This window comes from Esox lucius, chromosome 4 (assembly GCF_011004845.1).
Source record: "Esox lucius isolate fEsoLuc1 chromosome 4, fEsoLuc1.pri, whole genome shotgun sequence".
Taxonomy (NCBI): domain Eukaryota; kingdom Metazoa; phylum Chordata; class Actinopteri; order Esociformes; family Esocidae; genus Esox; species Esox lucius.
The window spans coordinates 1,978,587-1,996,550 of NC_047572.1; the positions used below are offsets into that span (position 1 = coordinate 1,978,587).

General features: G+C 45.8%; 1 protein-coding gene across 1 annotated transcript; it reads right to left on the bottom strand.

Moving 5' to 3' along the window:
- Positions 1-14,881: 14,881 nt before the first annotated feature.
- On the bottom strand, positions 14,882-16,655 carry LOC117594414. The gene is made up of 2 exons (XM_034291943.1): positions 16,521-16,655; positions 14,882-16,388 (listed from the first exon to the last, which is right to left on the bottom strand). The coding sequence occupies exons 1-2, from the start codon at positions 16,651-16,653 to the stop codon at positions 15,172-15,174; spliced, it is 1,350 nt and encodes a 449-aa protein (XP_034147834.1). The 5' UTR covers positions 16,654-16,655; the 3' UTR covers positions 14,882-15,171.
- Positions 16,656-17,964: the final 1,309 nt, after the last annotated feature.

Here is a 17,964-nt window from a genome sequence, read left to right on the forward strand (position 1 = left end):
TTTTCTCAACTAGGTTTAGGTCTCACCATTAACTACCCCATTCCAAAATATGCTTTCCAGCAGTAGTGTCATTGGCCCTGGGCATCCGGGGCTATAGCCCCGGATCTTTTATGAATAGCCCTGGATCACAAATGGAACAAAAATAATAAAAAAAATAGCCCCTGATCCATTCTATCCATCTATAATTCCGATCGCGCATTATGACAATGCGAAAGTGTAGCCCGTTAGCGTGTACATCGAACTTTTCCGCATCATCATCATCATCATCTTCTTCCGCTTCATCCGGGGCCGGGTCGCGGGGGCAGCAGTCTAAGCAGGGATGCCCAGACTTCCCTCTCCCCAGACACTTCCTCCAGCTCTTCCGGGGGGACACCGAGGCGTTCCCAGGCCAGCCGGGAGACATAGTCCCTCCAGCGTGTCCTAGGTCTTCCCCGGGGTCTCCTCCCGGTGGGACGGGACCGGAACACCTTCCCTGGAAGGCGTTCCGGAGGCATCCGAAACAGATGCCCAAGCCACCTCAGCTGACCCCTCTCGATGTGGAGGAGCAGCGGCTCTACTCTGAGCTCCTCCCGGGTGACCGAGCTTCTCACCCTATCTCTAAGGGAACGCCCAGCCACCCTGCGGAGAAAGCTCATTTCGGCCGCCTGTATCCGGGATCTTGTCCTTTCGGTCATGACCCAAAGCTCATGACCATAGGTGAGAGTAGGAACGTAGATTGACCGGTAAATCGAGAGCTTTGCCTTGCGGCTCAGCTCTTTCTTCACCACGACAGACCGATACATCGACCGCATTACTGCAGAAGCTGCACCGATCCGTCTGTCAATCTCCCGTTCCATCCTTCCCTCACTCGTGAACAAGACCCCTAGATACTTAAACTCCTCCACTTGAGGCAGGCACTCTCCACCAACCTGAAGTGAGCAAGCCACCCTTTTCCGACTGAGGACCATGGCCTCAGATTTGGAGGTACTGATTCTCATCCCCACCGCTTCACACTCGGCTGCAAACCGTCCCAGCGCATGCTGAAGGTCCTGGTTTGAAGAGGCCAACACGACAAAATCATCCGCAAAGAGCAGAGACGAAATCGTGTGGTCCCCAAACCTGACACCCTCCGGCCCCTGGCTGCGCCTAGAAATTCTGTCCATAAAAATTATGAACAGAACCGGTGACAAAGGGCAGCCCTGCCGGAGTCCAACATGCACTGGGAACAAGTCTGACTTACTGCCGGCAATGCGGACCAAGCTCCTGCTTCGGTCGTACAGGGACCTGACAGCCCTTAGCAAAGGACCCAGGACCCCATATTCCCGAAGCACTCTCCACAGGATGCCGCGAGGGACACAGTCGAATGCCTTCTCCAAATCCACAAAACACATGTGGATTGGTTGGGCAAACTCCCATGAACCCTCCAACACCCCGTAGAGGGTATAGAGCTGGTCCAGTGTTCCACGGCCCGGACAAAAACCACACTGTTCCTCCTGAATCCGAGGTTCTACTATCGGCCGTATTCTCCTCTCCAGAACCCTGGCATAGACTTTCCCGGGGAGGCTGAGAAGTGTGATCCCCCTGTAGTTGGAACACACCCTCCGGTCCCCCTTCTTAAAAAGAGGGACCACCACCCCGGTCTGCCATCCCAAAGGCACTGTCCCCGACCGCCACGCGATGTTGCACAGGCGTGTCAACCAAGACAGCCCCACAACATCCAGAGACTTGAGGTACTCAGGGCGGATCTCATCCACCCCCGGTGCCTTGCCACCGAGGAGTTTCTTGACCACCTCAGTGACTTCAGCCCGGGTGATGGACGAGTCCACCTCTGAGCCCTCATCCTCTGCTTCCTCAATGGAAGATGTGATGGCGGGATTGAGGAGATCCTCGAAGTACTCCTTCCACCGCCCGACGACATCCCCAGTTGAGGTCAACAGCTGGCCACCTCTACTGTAAACAGCGTTGGTAGGGCACTGTTTCCCTCTCCTGAGGCGCCGGACGGTTTGCCAGAATCTCTTCGAGGCCAGCCGATAGTCCTTCTCCATGGCCTCACCGAACTCCTCCCAGGCCCGAGTTTTTGCCTCCACAACCACCCGGGCTGCAGTCCGCTTGGCCTGTCGGTACCCGTCAGCTGCCTCAGGAGTCCTACAAGCCAACCAGGCCTGATAGGACTCCTTCTTCAGCTTGACGGCATCCCTTACTTCCGGTGTCCACCACCGGGTTCGGGGATTGCCGCCTCGACAGGCACCGGAGACCTTACGTCCACAGCTCCGAACGGCCGCTTCGACAATGGCGGTGGAGAACATGGTCCACTCTGACTCAATATCTCCAACCTCCCTTGGGATCCAGTCGAAGCTCTGCCGGAGGTGGGAGTTAAAGATCTCTCTGACAGGAGACTCGGCCAGACGTTCCCAGCAGACCCTTACAGTACGCTTGGGCCTGCAGAGTCTGTCCAGCTTCCTTCCCCGCCATCAGTTGACAGCTCCGCCCCTCTCTTCACCCGAGTGTCCAAGACATACGGCCGCAGGTCAGATGAAACGACAACAAAGTCGATCATCGACCTGCGGCCTAGGGTGTCCTGGTGCCATGTGCACTGATGGACACCCTTATGCTTGAACATGGTGTTCGTTATGGACAAACTGTGACTAGCACAGAAGTCCAATAACTGAACACCACTCGGGTTCAGATCAGGGGGGCCGTTCCTCCCAATCACACCCCTCCAGGTGTCACTGTCGTTGCCCACGTGGGCGTTGAAGTCCCCCAGTAGAACGATAGAGTCCCCAGTTGGAGCACTTTCCAGCACCCCTCCCAGAGACTCCAAGAAGGTTGGGTACTCTGCACTGCCGTTCGGCCCATAGGCACAAACAACAGTGAGAGACCTATCCCCGACCCGAAGGCGCAGGGAAACGACCCTCTCGTTCACCGGGGTAAACTCCAACACATGGCGGCAGAGCTGGGGAGCTATAAGCAAACCCACACCAGCCCGCCGCCTCTCACCATGGGCAACTCCAGAGTGGTGAAGAGTCCATCCTCTCTCAAGGAGTGTGGTTCCAGAGCCCAAGCCGTGCGTAGAGGTGATTCCGACTACCTCCAGTCGGAACCTCTCAACCTCACGCACTATCTCAGGCTCCTTCCCTGCCAGCGAGGTGACGTTCCACGTCCCTAGAGCTAGTTTCCGTGTCCAGGGATCGGGTTGCCTAGGCCCCTGCCTTCGACTGCCTCCCGATCCTCTACGCACCGACCCCTTATGGTCCCTCCTGTGGGTGGTGAGCCCACGGGAAGGCGGCCCCACGTCGCTCCTTCGGGCTATGCCCGGCCGGGCCCCATGGGGAAAGGCCCGGCCACCAGGCGCTCGCGTGCGAGCCCCAACCCCGGGCCTGGCTCCAGGGTGGGGCCCCGGCTGCGCCATACCGGGCGACGTCACGGAACTCAAATAATTATTCATCATTAAGGGGTGTTTTGAACTTTTCCGCATGTACATTCAAAACTCTGTACTTTCTGTTCCGGGCGGATCAGCAACGCCTCTGCTTTCAAGTCATTAGACTTGCTTGTTTATTCATTATCATTGTCTCACTGCTTTACCCAGGTGTGCTTTAGATTTAGCTTACAGGCATATCTCCTGACATTCTATTTTAGAATTCTCTGAAGAATGTATGGTTCCTTCAATGATGCAAGACATCTAGGTCCTTATGCAGTGAAGCATCTCCAAAACATACCACTACCTCCACCATACCTGACCTTTAATATGAGGTCAGTATTGTGTGGTGTTTTGCTTAATGCACCCAGGGCCGGTTCTAAGCATAAGCAACACTAGCGGTTGCTTAGGGACCCTGACAGCCAAGGGGAAATCTGATTTTGCTTAGGGCCCCAAAAAGGCTAGAGCCGGCACTGAAAGCACCTGTTAAGACTCATCAAGGAATTTGGTTCTAGTGACAGATTATTCTGCATAGGAGTTTTGAATATTCTGTAACACTTTCCCATAAGGGTACATTAATTACCATTAAAGAATGCAGTAGGTAACATGAACAAATTATGAACAAAGACATAAACAAAGAGTTAATAATGATAAAACCACACTTTATTAATGATTCACAAATGCATTAACTAACAGAGTGCAGTATTCTTTTTTCATGTTGACACAGGACATAAACTCATGACAGTTTGTACTGTAATTTGTTAATGTAGATACAGGACATTCATTAATGTAGCTAGTTAAAATTCTATAAAAAATTGTCACTGAAATTGGTAATGGATAAAATTAAGAAGGTATTAACTACAATAGTTTTGATAGAAATCATGATTGCAATATTAATCATGTACAAAAAAGGGCTTTCATATGCAATGTCATTTATATTTACTGACCACTTTGGAGGGGAGGGTTACATTTTCTATTTCAAATGCATAGGTAATACATGCTTTCCTCATTTCAGAGAGTTCCAGTTTTTGAGCTGTCACTTGTTATTCATTATATCATTATCCCTTAGGAATAATAATTCATACTTACTTTAGCGGAAAATGCCTTTGCGTAAAATAGGGTGAACATCAAGAGCTGAACTCATCAGAATTTTGCAGTGCATTGCTTTCAGATTTGTTAACTCACATTGGAAGGACATCGTTACAAATGGATACACACAGTCCAAGTATGCAGCATTTGTTCCATCAAAAAGAAAACAAATTCCATTTAGGACTGGAGTCGTTGAAGCATTGTTGTTTCACCTCAATAAAATGAAGAATATGATGTGGTGAAAAAACACTGTACAGAAATAAAATCCTCATCACTAGCACTTTTAAGTGTAAAGTGACGCTTTCACAGTCTTCTAAGAATAAGCCACTAAGCCTCTACTCATCCGTAAACACACAAACACTCCACCCTAATACTGATCTCTGTCACCTGTCTCACTGTACACATTCTTCCTTCAGTGGAAGCCAATTCTCAGGGCTCACGCTGTCTCACCTTGGGAGATTGATGGGGATTTCGGCCTTAAGCATCACAGGGAGCAAAAGGAGGAGGCTGTGGAAGAACAGAGAAAAACATAAGGTTGGCAAACTGCGGGCAGTGGGAGGCGGAGAGCTCTTCTGGGGATGTAGGCCTCCCCAGCTGTTTCCCTGTACTCGGTTAGCCTCACCTGTGTGATCCCGAAGCACATTGTCCCTCCCTAGACTCTAGCTGACTCCGGCACACTCCAGTGCTCTGCTCTTCTTGGCAGCTCGAGGGCTCCTCATGGATTAATCGAAGACGGATTGCAAGGCATATGCTGCATACTCTACACCAACTGCCTGTGTGACATGATTAAAGGTCCCCACCGACAGCCCCTGCACATGTGGAGCCTCCCTGCCTGCTTGGAGAACATTGCCATGTGGTAGTGTGGAGAAAGCTGGTCTCTTCGTTTCATATTTTTGGAAGTATGTACTAGGCCACCCATCCACACATACAGTGTTCTCTCCATGAAATAACTCTTTTTTTTGGTTGCTAAATGCATCTCTCTAGAAATCTAATTACAAATGTAGCTTCTGTCTTGTTTCATTGAGGAGTTAACGTGTAGAATATGAAAACCTAGAAAAGAGCAATGAGTATCAAAACCTTTAACCGCAGATGGTAACAACAGATTGTCATTATATTGTCTAATTTGTTTAATTAAGGTCAGCTAATTAAGAATATTTGACACACTAGAAAACCTTTCTAACATGTGTACAGAAACAAAATCAAGATTAAAGCTGCGAGCAGCGTTTCAGGGAGCCAAGCGGGGCACAGGAAGCATCTCACTGCATGCTCTCACTAGAGAAATGTTTTGCTATTTAAAAATGCCCAATGGCGCTGGTAGTCAGGATGTCCAATCGAAGGAGAGGAAATCAAAACAAAACAAAAAGACCTTGAAACCAGAAAAGGAACCAGGCAATCCTAGTTCAGCCGATTAGGATGGATGAATATTGTTGTCGCTGGAAGATTTAAATCCCTGGTTTTCTATGTGGCAGACTGTCTTTAATCATTACACCATTTAAACAGCAGAATGCAACCTTTACCTCAGCCATTACATTCTTGCAGAAATAACGTGGACAAAATAACATTTATTAATTGAACTAAAGAGAAGTCTTGCACAAAGACTGCATAGTCTCATCGGGTTGTGATCTATAATACCCGAAATAGCACACACAGATGCATATTTTGAAAATCCACCAGAAACATTTACAATAATATAACTTTTAAAGACAATGGTCCAGTGGTCCTTTACACCAATTGTCAACCAAATCTGTTCAGTGGTTTCGGAGGAGATATTGTTTAGTGTGTTTTTATTAACGGCAAAATCGTGAGAAACATCAGTGATGTTTATAGCGCCCCCAAGAGATATTTCTGTTTGGGAATTTTTCTGGCCATTCCTGGCAGACACATTTATGAGTGTGTTTCGTTTCATAGCTGTTTGATGTTAAATTTGGGATTAATGGACGTCTAAAGTCATAGACCCGCCCAGCTCAATTTCACTCACTGATTTCGGCCGTATTATTTGAGATATCAACTTTCCTTAAAAAACTTTTAAAGATAATGGTTCAAAGGTCCTTCACACCAAACGGCATGCAAATCCGTTCAGCAGTCTTGGAGAAGATGTCGTTAATGTGTTTTTCACCAAATTCAAAATAAAGGAAAATCCAAGGGGCGAATTTGAAAGACCCTGATAAATTTTTGGTCAACATGAGAAGGGGTATATCTGGAACTTGGTTGCATGTCTCTACGACATTCGGTTCAGGAGATCTGAGCTTCACTTTTTCCATTTTCGACGGAGTGCTACAGTGCCACCATGAGGAGTATGGGTACCATGAAGGCTGACCACAATCAGGCAAAGCAACTTCGTCGCTTGGCCCCCTAATTATATATCAAATATTTCACCTGGAAGTTGAACAATGACCAATTTAAATTAGAAAACAAGCAACAGTTTTGAGTCTTTTAGAAAATGTACTATAGAGATATTTTATGGCCTTGCCCTTGGTGTGTCTGAACACCACAACCAAAGACTGTTGCCATAACAAGGTTGACCACTCAATAACAATAACCCAGCTTCCATCCGCAGTCATGTGTAATTTGAATTTGTCAACTGTGAACTTTGAGAACAGTATAAACTTATTAGAATCCATGGATACAATGTTTTTGGTGAGTTGGACATTGTCTTTCTCTCTGTTACTTCCACTCTTCAACCCTCATGAGTATCTTATCTCCCAACTTCACTTTCTGTCTGTTCATATGAACAGTTAGTTACACTAGAAGTCTTCCCCAGGTCTCCACACCTGGAGTTTGGTATCACAGCACCCACTGGAGAGCAATCAGAGAGGTACTAGCCTGCTGCCTCTTTGTGTCAGAGGTAGAGGGGCATGAATATTTCACAAAGTTTAAATTCAGTTTAAATATGCATTCTAATTGGGCCTAAGTGGATCCACTGGCTGTTCACTCTTTTTTTCCCCTTAACTGACACACTTCATAAATGTTGTCTTAACATGGTTCTTATTTTCCTTTGGATCTTGGTGTGAGGGCAACTTTATGAACCTGTATGAACCCCAACTGCATTGTGAGCTTTAAAGATACTAATTTAATTTGGCTCCCTGTTAACACAATAACAAGTATTTAAAATGTGTAAAGGAGCAATGTAGAACAACAATTTTTTACCCTGATGAATAAAACCCTGGTGCATCTATGATTCCTTAAATACATTAAAAAATGTGTCTTGACCTGTGTGCTACATGAAACGGCAGCTTTTGTTTTAGATGCAATTGATTAATGCCAAGATCCAAGTGCATCCTTTGAAAGGAGGCTAGATGAATGCATTTTCACTCAGAAGCACACGCCTTTTTGTACAAACGTGGCAGTGCATTCAGGTGAACGCACATTAAGTTTCACAAATCCACAGACATACACTGACCAAAAATATTACACTGATACAGTACATACCTTTAAAGATAGCGTATCTTCCATTTTACTTTTAAAAACATACTTTCTGGAATGTCCTTGGGACCCATTCCGTGTGTTTATGTTGTGGTCTCTGTTTGTTTGATGCCCTAATTTCTCATGTCTCTGCACAGGGTTTTCTCTTTCCCTCCCAATAGTTTTGAGAAAATAATGGACAGCAGGAAGGCAGGCATAGCGCTTTGTTGCCATGGCAATGGCAAAGCAACGAATAAGCTGGCAGAAGGAAGATAAGGTTGGCGAGCGGAGGAGAGGCTTGCTTGTACAGGCCAGATGATGACAATACCTTTACACGGACAATCACTTGTTACCAGAATGAAAGCTTCTTTGAAAGACAGTGTCAGCAGGCATGCTGACTGAGGATGCAATGAGAAACAGGCCTCAACTTACCTGTAAAGAGACTCTCGATCAAGACAAAGTACAGATGCAACTCTATTAGAAACCAGAAGAGGGAAAACAAGGGGTAAGGCCCTTTTTGAAAAAACAGGTGTCTAGGAAACGGTTGTGGCCAATATTTGGCCAGTTTGCCAGCAATTTCCCCCCAGCTCAATATTTTCACATGCAAATTAATTTTGTGGCAAACATATAAACTTCTGGCAATATTGTAGGAAACTTGTGGTCAACAATCGACTGTTTGAAGCAAACTGGCAGCAAACTCTAATTGAATATGAAAATATATGCAAATTAATGTCTTTCTCAAAAAGATAATATAATATGAAATACACTATATATGAAACTCAAAATTATGATAATACAAACCTGATTCCCAAAACGTTGGGACACTGTACAATTGTGAATAAAAACAGAATGCAATGATGTGGAAGTTTTCAATTTCAATATTTTATTCAGAATACAACATAGATGACATATCAAATGTTGAAACTGAGAAAATGTATCACTTTAAGGGAAAAATAAATTGATTTTAAATTTCATGGCATCAACACGTCAAAAAAGTTGGGACAAGGCCATGTTTACCACTGTGTGGCATTCCCTCTTCTTTTTATAACAGTCTGGGGACTGAGGAAACAAGTTGCTGAAGTTTATGGATAGGAATGTTGTCCCATTCTTGTCTAATACAGGCTTCTAGTTGCTCAACTGTCTTAGGTCTTCTTTGTCGCACCTTCCTTTTTATGATGCGCCAAATGTTTTCTATGGGTGAAAGATCTGGACTGCAGGCTGGCCATTTCAGTACCCGGATCCTTCTTCTATGCAGCCATGACATTGTAACTGATGCAATATGGAGTCTGGCATTGTCATGTTGGAAACTGAAAGAGACAACGTCTGGATGGGAGCATATGTTGTTCTAGAACTTGGATATAACTCAAGGTCAAGGTCAAGGTCAAGGTCAAGGATACTTTATTGTCCCCGAGGGGCAATTATTTGTACAGCCAGCAGAAAAAAAAACACAAAAACACAACACACATACACTATAGTATAGAAGCACACATAATCTCTAAGCCTTTAAAACACACTATGTAGAAAATAATACAATAAAAAACATCTTAAAACAGTTCTGACAATTTGTTTAAAATCGAGATAGAAGTCGGGATAAGAGAGTTTCTAAATCTATTTGACCTGCATCTGGGCAGGGAGTACCTACTGCCTGAGGGAAGTAGCTTAAACTGGCAGCACAAAGGATGACTAGGGTCAGCTGCAATAGCTTGGGCCTTCTTCGCTACTCGGTTGGAATAAGTGTGAGAAAGGGGGGAGAAGTTAATGCCTGCAATTTTACTACACGTCCTCACAATACACTCTAGTCGTTTTTTATTTTTTGTGGACAAGGAACCAAACCAGCAGATAAAACAAAAGGTTAAGACAGACTCGATAAAACAAGAGTAAAACATTCTCATCAAAGTATGGTCAATGTTAAAATTCCTCAATCTACGATAGAAATGCATACGCTGCTGGGCTTTGGCGCAAACAGCATCAGTTTGTGACTCAAAGCATAGCTTGCTGTCAATTATTGTGCCAAGGTACTTGTATTCTTTAACTATCTCAATCGGTTTACCATCAATGATAGAGAGGGGTAGAGGGGGTCTCTGTTTCCTAAAATCAATAATTAATTCTTTTGTTTTAGAGACATTAATGTTTAAAAAGGAACGCTTGCACCAATCGTTAAAATCGTTCACAATTGGTCCATGGTCAGTCGCACTTCCATTTAAAAGAGACACAATGACCGAGTCGACTGCAAATTTTAGGATCTGTCTACCATCATATTGTGAGCGGCATTCATTAGTGTATAAAACAAAAAGAAGAGGAGAGAGGACACATCCTTGGGGGGAGCCGGAAGAAGATAGAAGATTGCCAGAAAAGGCACCATTAACTTTAACCCTTTGAGATCTTGAGGTTAAAAAATCTACTAACCAGGCTATTAGCCCTGGGTTGATGTTGTGATTCTTTAAAAGTCTATCAGCTAAAATGTGGGGTTGAATGCAGTTAAAAGCTGATGAGAAATCAATAAATAATAATCGCACAAATTGCTTTGACCCTTCCAAATGGTTAAAAACTGTATTGAGCAGGCTGCCCGTCTCAACCTGCCCTATAGGCGAATTGTAAAGGGTCAAGTTGAGACTCTGTTAGTGCTACAATCTCCTGTTTAATAATCTTTTCGAAAGATTTCATAATAAGCGATGTAAGAGCCACTGGTCTAAAATCGTCAATTGATTTGGGTCCTTTGGTTTTCGGCACAGGCACAATCACTGACTCTTTCCAGAGATGAGGGACCCGATGTAATTGCAGTGACTTATTGAATATAAAGGCAAGTATATCCGATAATGGTTCCGCGCAGCTTTTAATAAGACGGCCACCAATATTGTCTGGTCCAGGGCTCTTCCTTTCCTTCACCCCCCTAAGAATTTTGTGAACCCTGTCCTTACCTATAGTGATAGAAACGTTTTGTTCTGGGCATGGTTCCCTAAACACAGATAATTCTTTAGTAAAATCGTAAACATTAAAGCGGTTATGAAAAATATTTAATACATCAGCGAGCTCAGAATCTGTCTTGCCATCAAAGGAAAGGTTTTTTCTATGATTAGTTTGTAAACCCATCATAGATTTCACACCGTTCCATGCGAGGCGAGACTGGCCACTGCTCAAAAGAGATTCGACTTTGTCCTTATATTTAAGTTTAGCTAATTTAAGCTCCCTCTTAACTTGCTTCTGCAGGTCATTATACAATAAGGCATCCCCCTGCATAAAGCTAATATTTCTCTGGTTAATAATGTTTTTAACAGATTTTGAAACCCATGGTTTGTTATTAGGAAAAATAGATATGGCCTTTTTAGGAATTATTTCATTTTCACAGAAACTTATGTAAGCAGAAACAGTCTCAACAAGTTCATCCAAATCTGAACACTCTTCCTTACATAAGTCCCAATCTGTGCATGAGTAACAGTCTATTAGCTCCTAAGTAGCGTCATCAGACCAAACCGGAACCCAACGTCGTTCGGGTTTTGTTCTCCTTAGGACAGATTTGTAGACCGGAACCAAATAAACAACGTTATGGTCAGACAGACCAAGGGGAGCTCTACCAAATGATCTGTAGGCTCCTTTAACGGTACCATAACAGAGATCTAAACATTTCATATGTCTTGTAGGGCAGGTGACATATTGGGAAAAGTTAACCAACGATTTACCAAGCTTACAATGATTAAAGTCGCCCATTATAAAGTTCGGCGCGTCAGGGGCGATACTTTGCAACCGTTGCACAGTTTTTACAATTGTCTTTGATGCAATATCAGCATTCGCCCTCGGATGGATGTATACGAGTGTGACAAATATCTGTGGAAACTCTCTCGGCAAATAGTAAGGATGGAGAGAGACAGACATGAGTTGCCATTTAACTGTCATCATTGATGGTGCCTTTTCAGATGTGTAGGCTGCCCATGCCACACGCACTTATGGAACCCCATACCATCAGAGATGCAGACTTCTGAACTCAGCGCTGATAACAACTTGGGTTGTCCTTGTCCTCTTTAGTCCGGATGACATGGCGTCCCAGTTTTCTAAAATGAACTTCAAATTTTGATTCGTCTGACCACAGAACAATTTTCCACAGTCCATTTTAAATTATTCTTGGCCCAGAGAAAACGCCTGCGCTTCTGGATCCTGTTCAGATAACGGCTTCTCTTTTGACCTATAGAGATTTAGCCGGCAACGGCGAATGGCACAGTGGATTGTGTTCAAAGACAATGTTTTCTGGAAGTATTCCTGAGCCCATATTGTGATTTCCATTACAGTATCATTCCTGTATGTGATGCAGTGCCGTCTGAGGGCCCGAAGATCACAGGCATCCATTATGGTTTTCCGGCCTTGAACCTTATGCACAGAGATTGTTCCAGATTCTCTGAATCTTTGAAAGATATTATGCATTGTAGATGATGATAACTTCAAACTCTTTGCAATTTTTCTCAGAGAAACTCCTTTCTGATATTGCTCCACTATTTTTCGAGGCAGCATTGGGGGAATTGTTGATCTTCTGCCCATCTTGACTTCTGAGACACACTGCCGCTCTGAGAGGCTCTTTCTATACCCAATCATGTTGCCAATTGACGTGATACACTCACCTAAAGGATTATTAGGAACACCATACTAATACTGTGTTTGACCCCCTTTCGCCTTCAGAACTGCCTTAATTCTACGTGGCATTGATTCAACAAGGTGCTGAAAGCATTCTTTAGAAAAGTTGGCCCATATTGATAGGATAGCATCTTGCAGTTGATGGAGATTTGTGGGATGCACATCCAGGGCACGAAGCTCCGGTTCCAGCACATCCCAAAGATGCTCTATTGGGTTGAGATCTGGTGACTGTGGGGGCCATTTCAGTACAGTGAACTCATTGTCATGTTCAAGAAACCAATTTGAAATGATTCGAGCTTTGTGACATGGTGCATTATCCTGCTGGAAGTAGCCATCAGAGGATGGGTACATGGTGGTCATAAAGGGATGGACATGGTCAGAAACAATGCTCATGTAGGCTGTGGCATTTAAACAATGCCCAATTGGCACTAAGGGGCGTAAAGTGTGCCAAGAAAACATCCCCCACAACATTACACCACCACCACCAGCCTGCACAGTGGTAACAAGGCATGATGGATCCATGTTCTCATTCTGTTTACGCCAAAGTCTGACTCTACTATCTGAATGTCTCAACAGAAATCGAGACTCATCAGACCAGGCAACATTCTTCCAGTCTTCAACTGTCCAATTTTGGTGAGCTCGTGCAAATTGTAGCCTCTTTTTCCTATTTGTAGTGGAGATGAGTGGTACCCGGTGGGGTCTTCTGCTATTGTAGCCCATCTGCCTCAAGGCTGTGCGTGTTGTGGCTTCACAAATGCTTTGCTGCATACCTGGGTTGTGGTTATTGTGGTTATTTCAGTCAAAGTTGCTCTTCTATCAGCTTGAATCAGTCGGCCTATTCTCCTCTGACCTCTAGCATCAACAAGGCATTTTCGCCCACAGGACTGCCGCATACTCAATGTTTTTCCCTTTTCACACCATTCTTTGTAAACCCTAGAAATGGTTGTGTGTGAAAATCCCAGTAACTGAGCAGATTGTGAAATACTCAGACCGGCCCGTCTGGCACCAACAACCATGCCACGCTCAAAATTGCTTAAATCACCTTTCTTTCCCATTCTGACATTCAGTTTGGAGTTCAGGAGATTGTCTTGACCAGGGCCACACCCCTAAATGCATTGAAGCAACTGCCATGTGATTGGTTGATTAGATAATGACATTCATGAGGAATTGAACAGGTGTTCCTAATAATCCTTTAGGTGAGTGTACATTGATAGACATTGCTTCCTACCTATGAAGCTGTCGGCCTTGCCACGTGCTATGGGTTTTAAGGATTTGAAAAAAGGCTGCTTTCTACAAGTTTAACATCAAGCAGAATGAGAATTATGCTGGCCCCCATCCGGGAACCGCATTACTATGGTGTGAATACCATGATGGCTAAAGAAAAAGATGAGTTTTTGCAATGGTATGCAACTGTTTCCGCAGACCCCTTTGTCATGCAGGATGAAATAAAGGCTTCGGTGGTAAGAACAGGGTCGGCGGTAAGCTGTTCTTTTCCTTGTGTAGATTATGTGCAGAGTCTGAAAACCAGGTAACTGATTGTTAACATACTGATTCAGAAAGATCTTTAACCGGTACTGTTGAAGTCTAACACTTCCCCGAGTTGGTTTGTTGGAAAGGAGAATAAAACACCAGGAGTCAGGTCAATTACCGTATCGTATATTCCGTTTATTACAAAAGCTTTTGGAGACAAGTGTCGCCGCACAAGGTCTAAGGATCAACAGTCAAAACATAATTTTTATACTTCTACTCCGCCCAAAAAGATAGAGGCGTTAACTTACAAAGCAAGTGTGCCCTTGGCCCAATCCCAGTTCTATTCCTTATAGGATAACTGCAAGTATCCCCTTGGCCCCCCTTGTGGTGTCTGTGTTGTCTGTCCGACTGTGTGTGTGTGTCTCTAACCTGTGTCCTGTTTCTCACAAAACAGACATACTAAATCTTTCTCTCCCAGGCAACCGCTCGAACAGGGCCTCCTATTCTCCGACTTGCTCCCTCAGCTTCAGCTCATATTACAAACAATTAATATTCTGTTTCATTGGTTACAACAGCTTATAACAGTTCACTAACTTATACAATCAATACATCTACATTGGTTACAACAGCTTATAACAGTTCACTAACTAATACAATCAATACATCTACAATTCCCCCTTTTGATCTTTCCCCAGAGAGATCACCCCTATTCGCCAAGCTCCAGTTCTCCCGGGTCATGCTGCTCCAGTAGAGGCATCAGCATCCCTGGTGGCGGTCCTGGAGCCTTCTCAATGGCTGTAGAGATCACTCTCATGGCGAGCCCTCTTATGCAGGGGATACAACAACACCCACAAGTAACCATTATAGCACCAAATGTAGCAAGCGATAAAAGAACAGACATTATCAAACCTTTCCACTGGCCGAACATCGAGGTCATCCATTCCTCCAGCGGATTATCTATCCCAGAATGCTCGTGCATAGTTCGCGAGAGAGTCCTAAGGCCCTGCAGCGCCTTAGCAACCGACCCGTCCGGAGCTGTATTGTTAGGAATGAAAGTACAACACATGTCCCCAAACATTGCACAAACCCCGCCCTTCTCTGCCAATAACATATCGAGGGCTATGCGATTTTGCACCGCCATCAACGAGGTGGGGCCCAACTGTTCTGACAGGCCCTCAACCGCATCACGGGTCAAATTAAAGAGACGGCAAGACATTATAATGTACATAGTTAATGCGGTCTACATTCTTGTTTGGAGTGACGGGGAACAAAGCGGACAGAATAGGAATATTTTCAAATCCTGCCGCGACTTGGTCTGCGAGTTTGAATTCTTTGGGGACCCCTCTAGGGACCCCTATCGCATCTATATAGGTTGGGGAGTCCACAGTGAGGTCGAATGTATCACGTGAGCGACGGCCTATTACATGTCTACGCCGGCGCCGGGTAAGAGCGTCGCTCCTTTTTGCCTGGAGTGCTTTAACTCGGTCACCTATCAGCACTAAGGGTGCTGCTAACCGTACCATCGCACATTCCCCCAGGGTGCCTTTTGGGATTCTCACCAGGAGTCGGGTGCCCCCACAATAGTAATACAGACCAGACCGGGCCCAGGGTCCGATAATAGATCTGCTCTGGATCGTAACATTACACCACTGCAAGGGGATCTCTCCAACGTTCACCACGGGTTTCTGACTGGTGAAGCGGAAACAGGTATATCCCCCTCCCCCTTTATGGGGAGTGAACGGCCCCGTCCTGGTGTCGTTAGCTATCGGAGGAAACACCCTTGCCAGGGTGATGCAGTTCACAGGGGAAGCACTATGTGTAAGAGCTAACATGCACCGATATCCCCAAGGGTCCTCTGAATACAAAGGAGCCGGCTCAGTGTATAGTTGAGGTCGGGCGGCGGCACATGCCACACAGTCCCCTAAATCTTGTTCTTTGGCATTTTGCAACATCCAATCAAGCCAGATATTACTCTCGTGATACCCTGTGGCTTTCTCAATCACCTCTAACGGTTTCAATTTGGTATAGTCAACCCCTACCACTTCCCCAGGTTGCACCTTACCTGTTGAGGTGTCCACAGTCCCTGTGACTGCCACAGCTGGAGAGCTAGCGGTCGGCACCCTAATGTTAATCTTAATAAACGCTTTGGTGTCAGTTCCTGCATGCTCCACTCCGAGAACCAAATATATTTTGTCCGCACCTCTGTATGGAGAGGTGTCCCAACCTCCGACAGACAAGGTAAGTGGATTCTGGGAGGAGCTGAAATCTCGTTGGAAATTAAACGAGCTCCACATAGTGGCATTCGGTCCCCACGGGAGTCCAGGCTGCCACTGTCCCGTATACGCTCGGACCTCGTCCCATCCCGGGCACCACCTCTCACCCGGCAGACGTCCCATCAGGCCACACATCATATCTACAAATGGAGTGTGACACACATACAGGTTGTAATCTCTCCACGAGCCATTATATCTCCTGCAAGCTATGACCGAGCATAAGTCAAACGTGAAAGCAGTATGTGACCCTTTGACATAATCCAATTCAATACCCCCTCCCTGCTTCAGGCAGGCGTCCTCTTTTTGTATCACCTGCCTTCTCGCTGTGGAGATGGAGACTCGACGCCAGCCAGGGAAACCTGTAGCAACATACAACACACATATCATTATTCCCCCAATTCCCATATACCATTTCATTCTACTATCATCTCCCCAGACCTTTCTCTGTAACCCTGTCATCTTGGTACGAGTGGTAGCCACTCTGTGTCCTATACCCCCTTTTGTTACAGTATTCTTCAGTTCCTTCCCCTAAGAGTCTATTCCCCTGGCGCCGTCCTTTGTCTCCTTCACTCGCTCGTAGTCCCGCCGTGTCCTGGGGTCCGCTCCTGGCACCGGTCCGGCTGGTGCTGGTCCTCCTTCCGTCCACACTGGGGAAAGCTCCTCCTTCCCGGTTTGGATGAGGTCGCTTAGCGACCTCCCTGGCTCCTGCGCTGGTGTACACTGGCTCCAATGGTACCACGTCTCTCCTTTGTCCCTCAGGCGGACCGCATGGCTCGTTCTCTCCACCACCTGATGAGGACCCGTCCACCTTGGCTCCGACCACTTTCGCTTGATGACCTTCAGCAACACCCACTCCGCCTGGGGCAAGTTCTGGTCCAGCGGGTGTAGGTCCCTCCTTTCTCCGACTCTGTTGGTGAATCCTGAAACGAGAGCTCGCAATTCATCAAAATACACTTTATGGTCTTTGGGCCACTTTTCCCCTTCCGGGATCGCAGGCCCCGCGGCTGGTCCTGGAAACTGTCTCCCCGTCAGCAGCTCGTATGGGGTGAACCCAGTGGTCTGATTTAACGAGCATCGAATCGTCATGAGTGCCAGTGGCAGTGCATCTACCCAGTTCAATTTAGTCTGTGCACATATCTTAGCCAACTTGTTTTTTAAGTTTTGGTTCATCCTTTCTACCTTTCCCTGGGACTGTGGATGGTACACAGTGCCAAAAGCATGTTTTAGGCCCAATAAGCTCTCTACCTTCTGTAAATCACTGTTCTTAAAATGAGTCCCATTGTCTGACCTAATTTTCTCTGGGAAGCCGTGTCTGGGAATGTACTGGTTCACTAAACACTTGATCACTGTCTGACTGTCCTCCCTTCTAGCTGGCCAGGCTTCTGGCCACCCTGTGAACATGTCCACACACACTAACATGTAGCGGCACCCCCGTACAGTTTCCCCCATGTCCGTGTAGTCTATCACTATCTCTTGTCCAGGTCTCGTCGTCATGGGGAACGCCCCCATCTCAGGTTTGATCGTCGGTTTTGGGTTGTGGTGTGTGCAGATGATGCATGTCCTAGTGTAGTTACGTACCATGTCTACCATAAACGGGTGCCACCAATGGCACAGGTTCCTCAACATCTGTGCTGGCCCTACATGGCCCAACCCATGGGCTTCTGCAAATTTATCTCCCCGCATAGCTGGTGGAATTATTACTCTACCGTCTGGCCC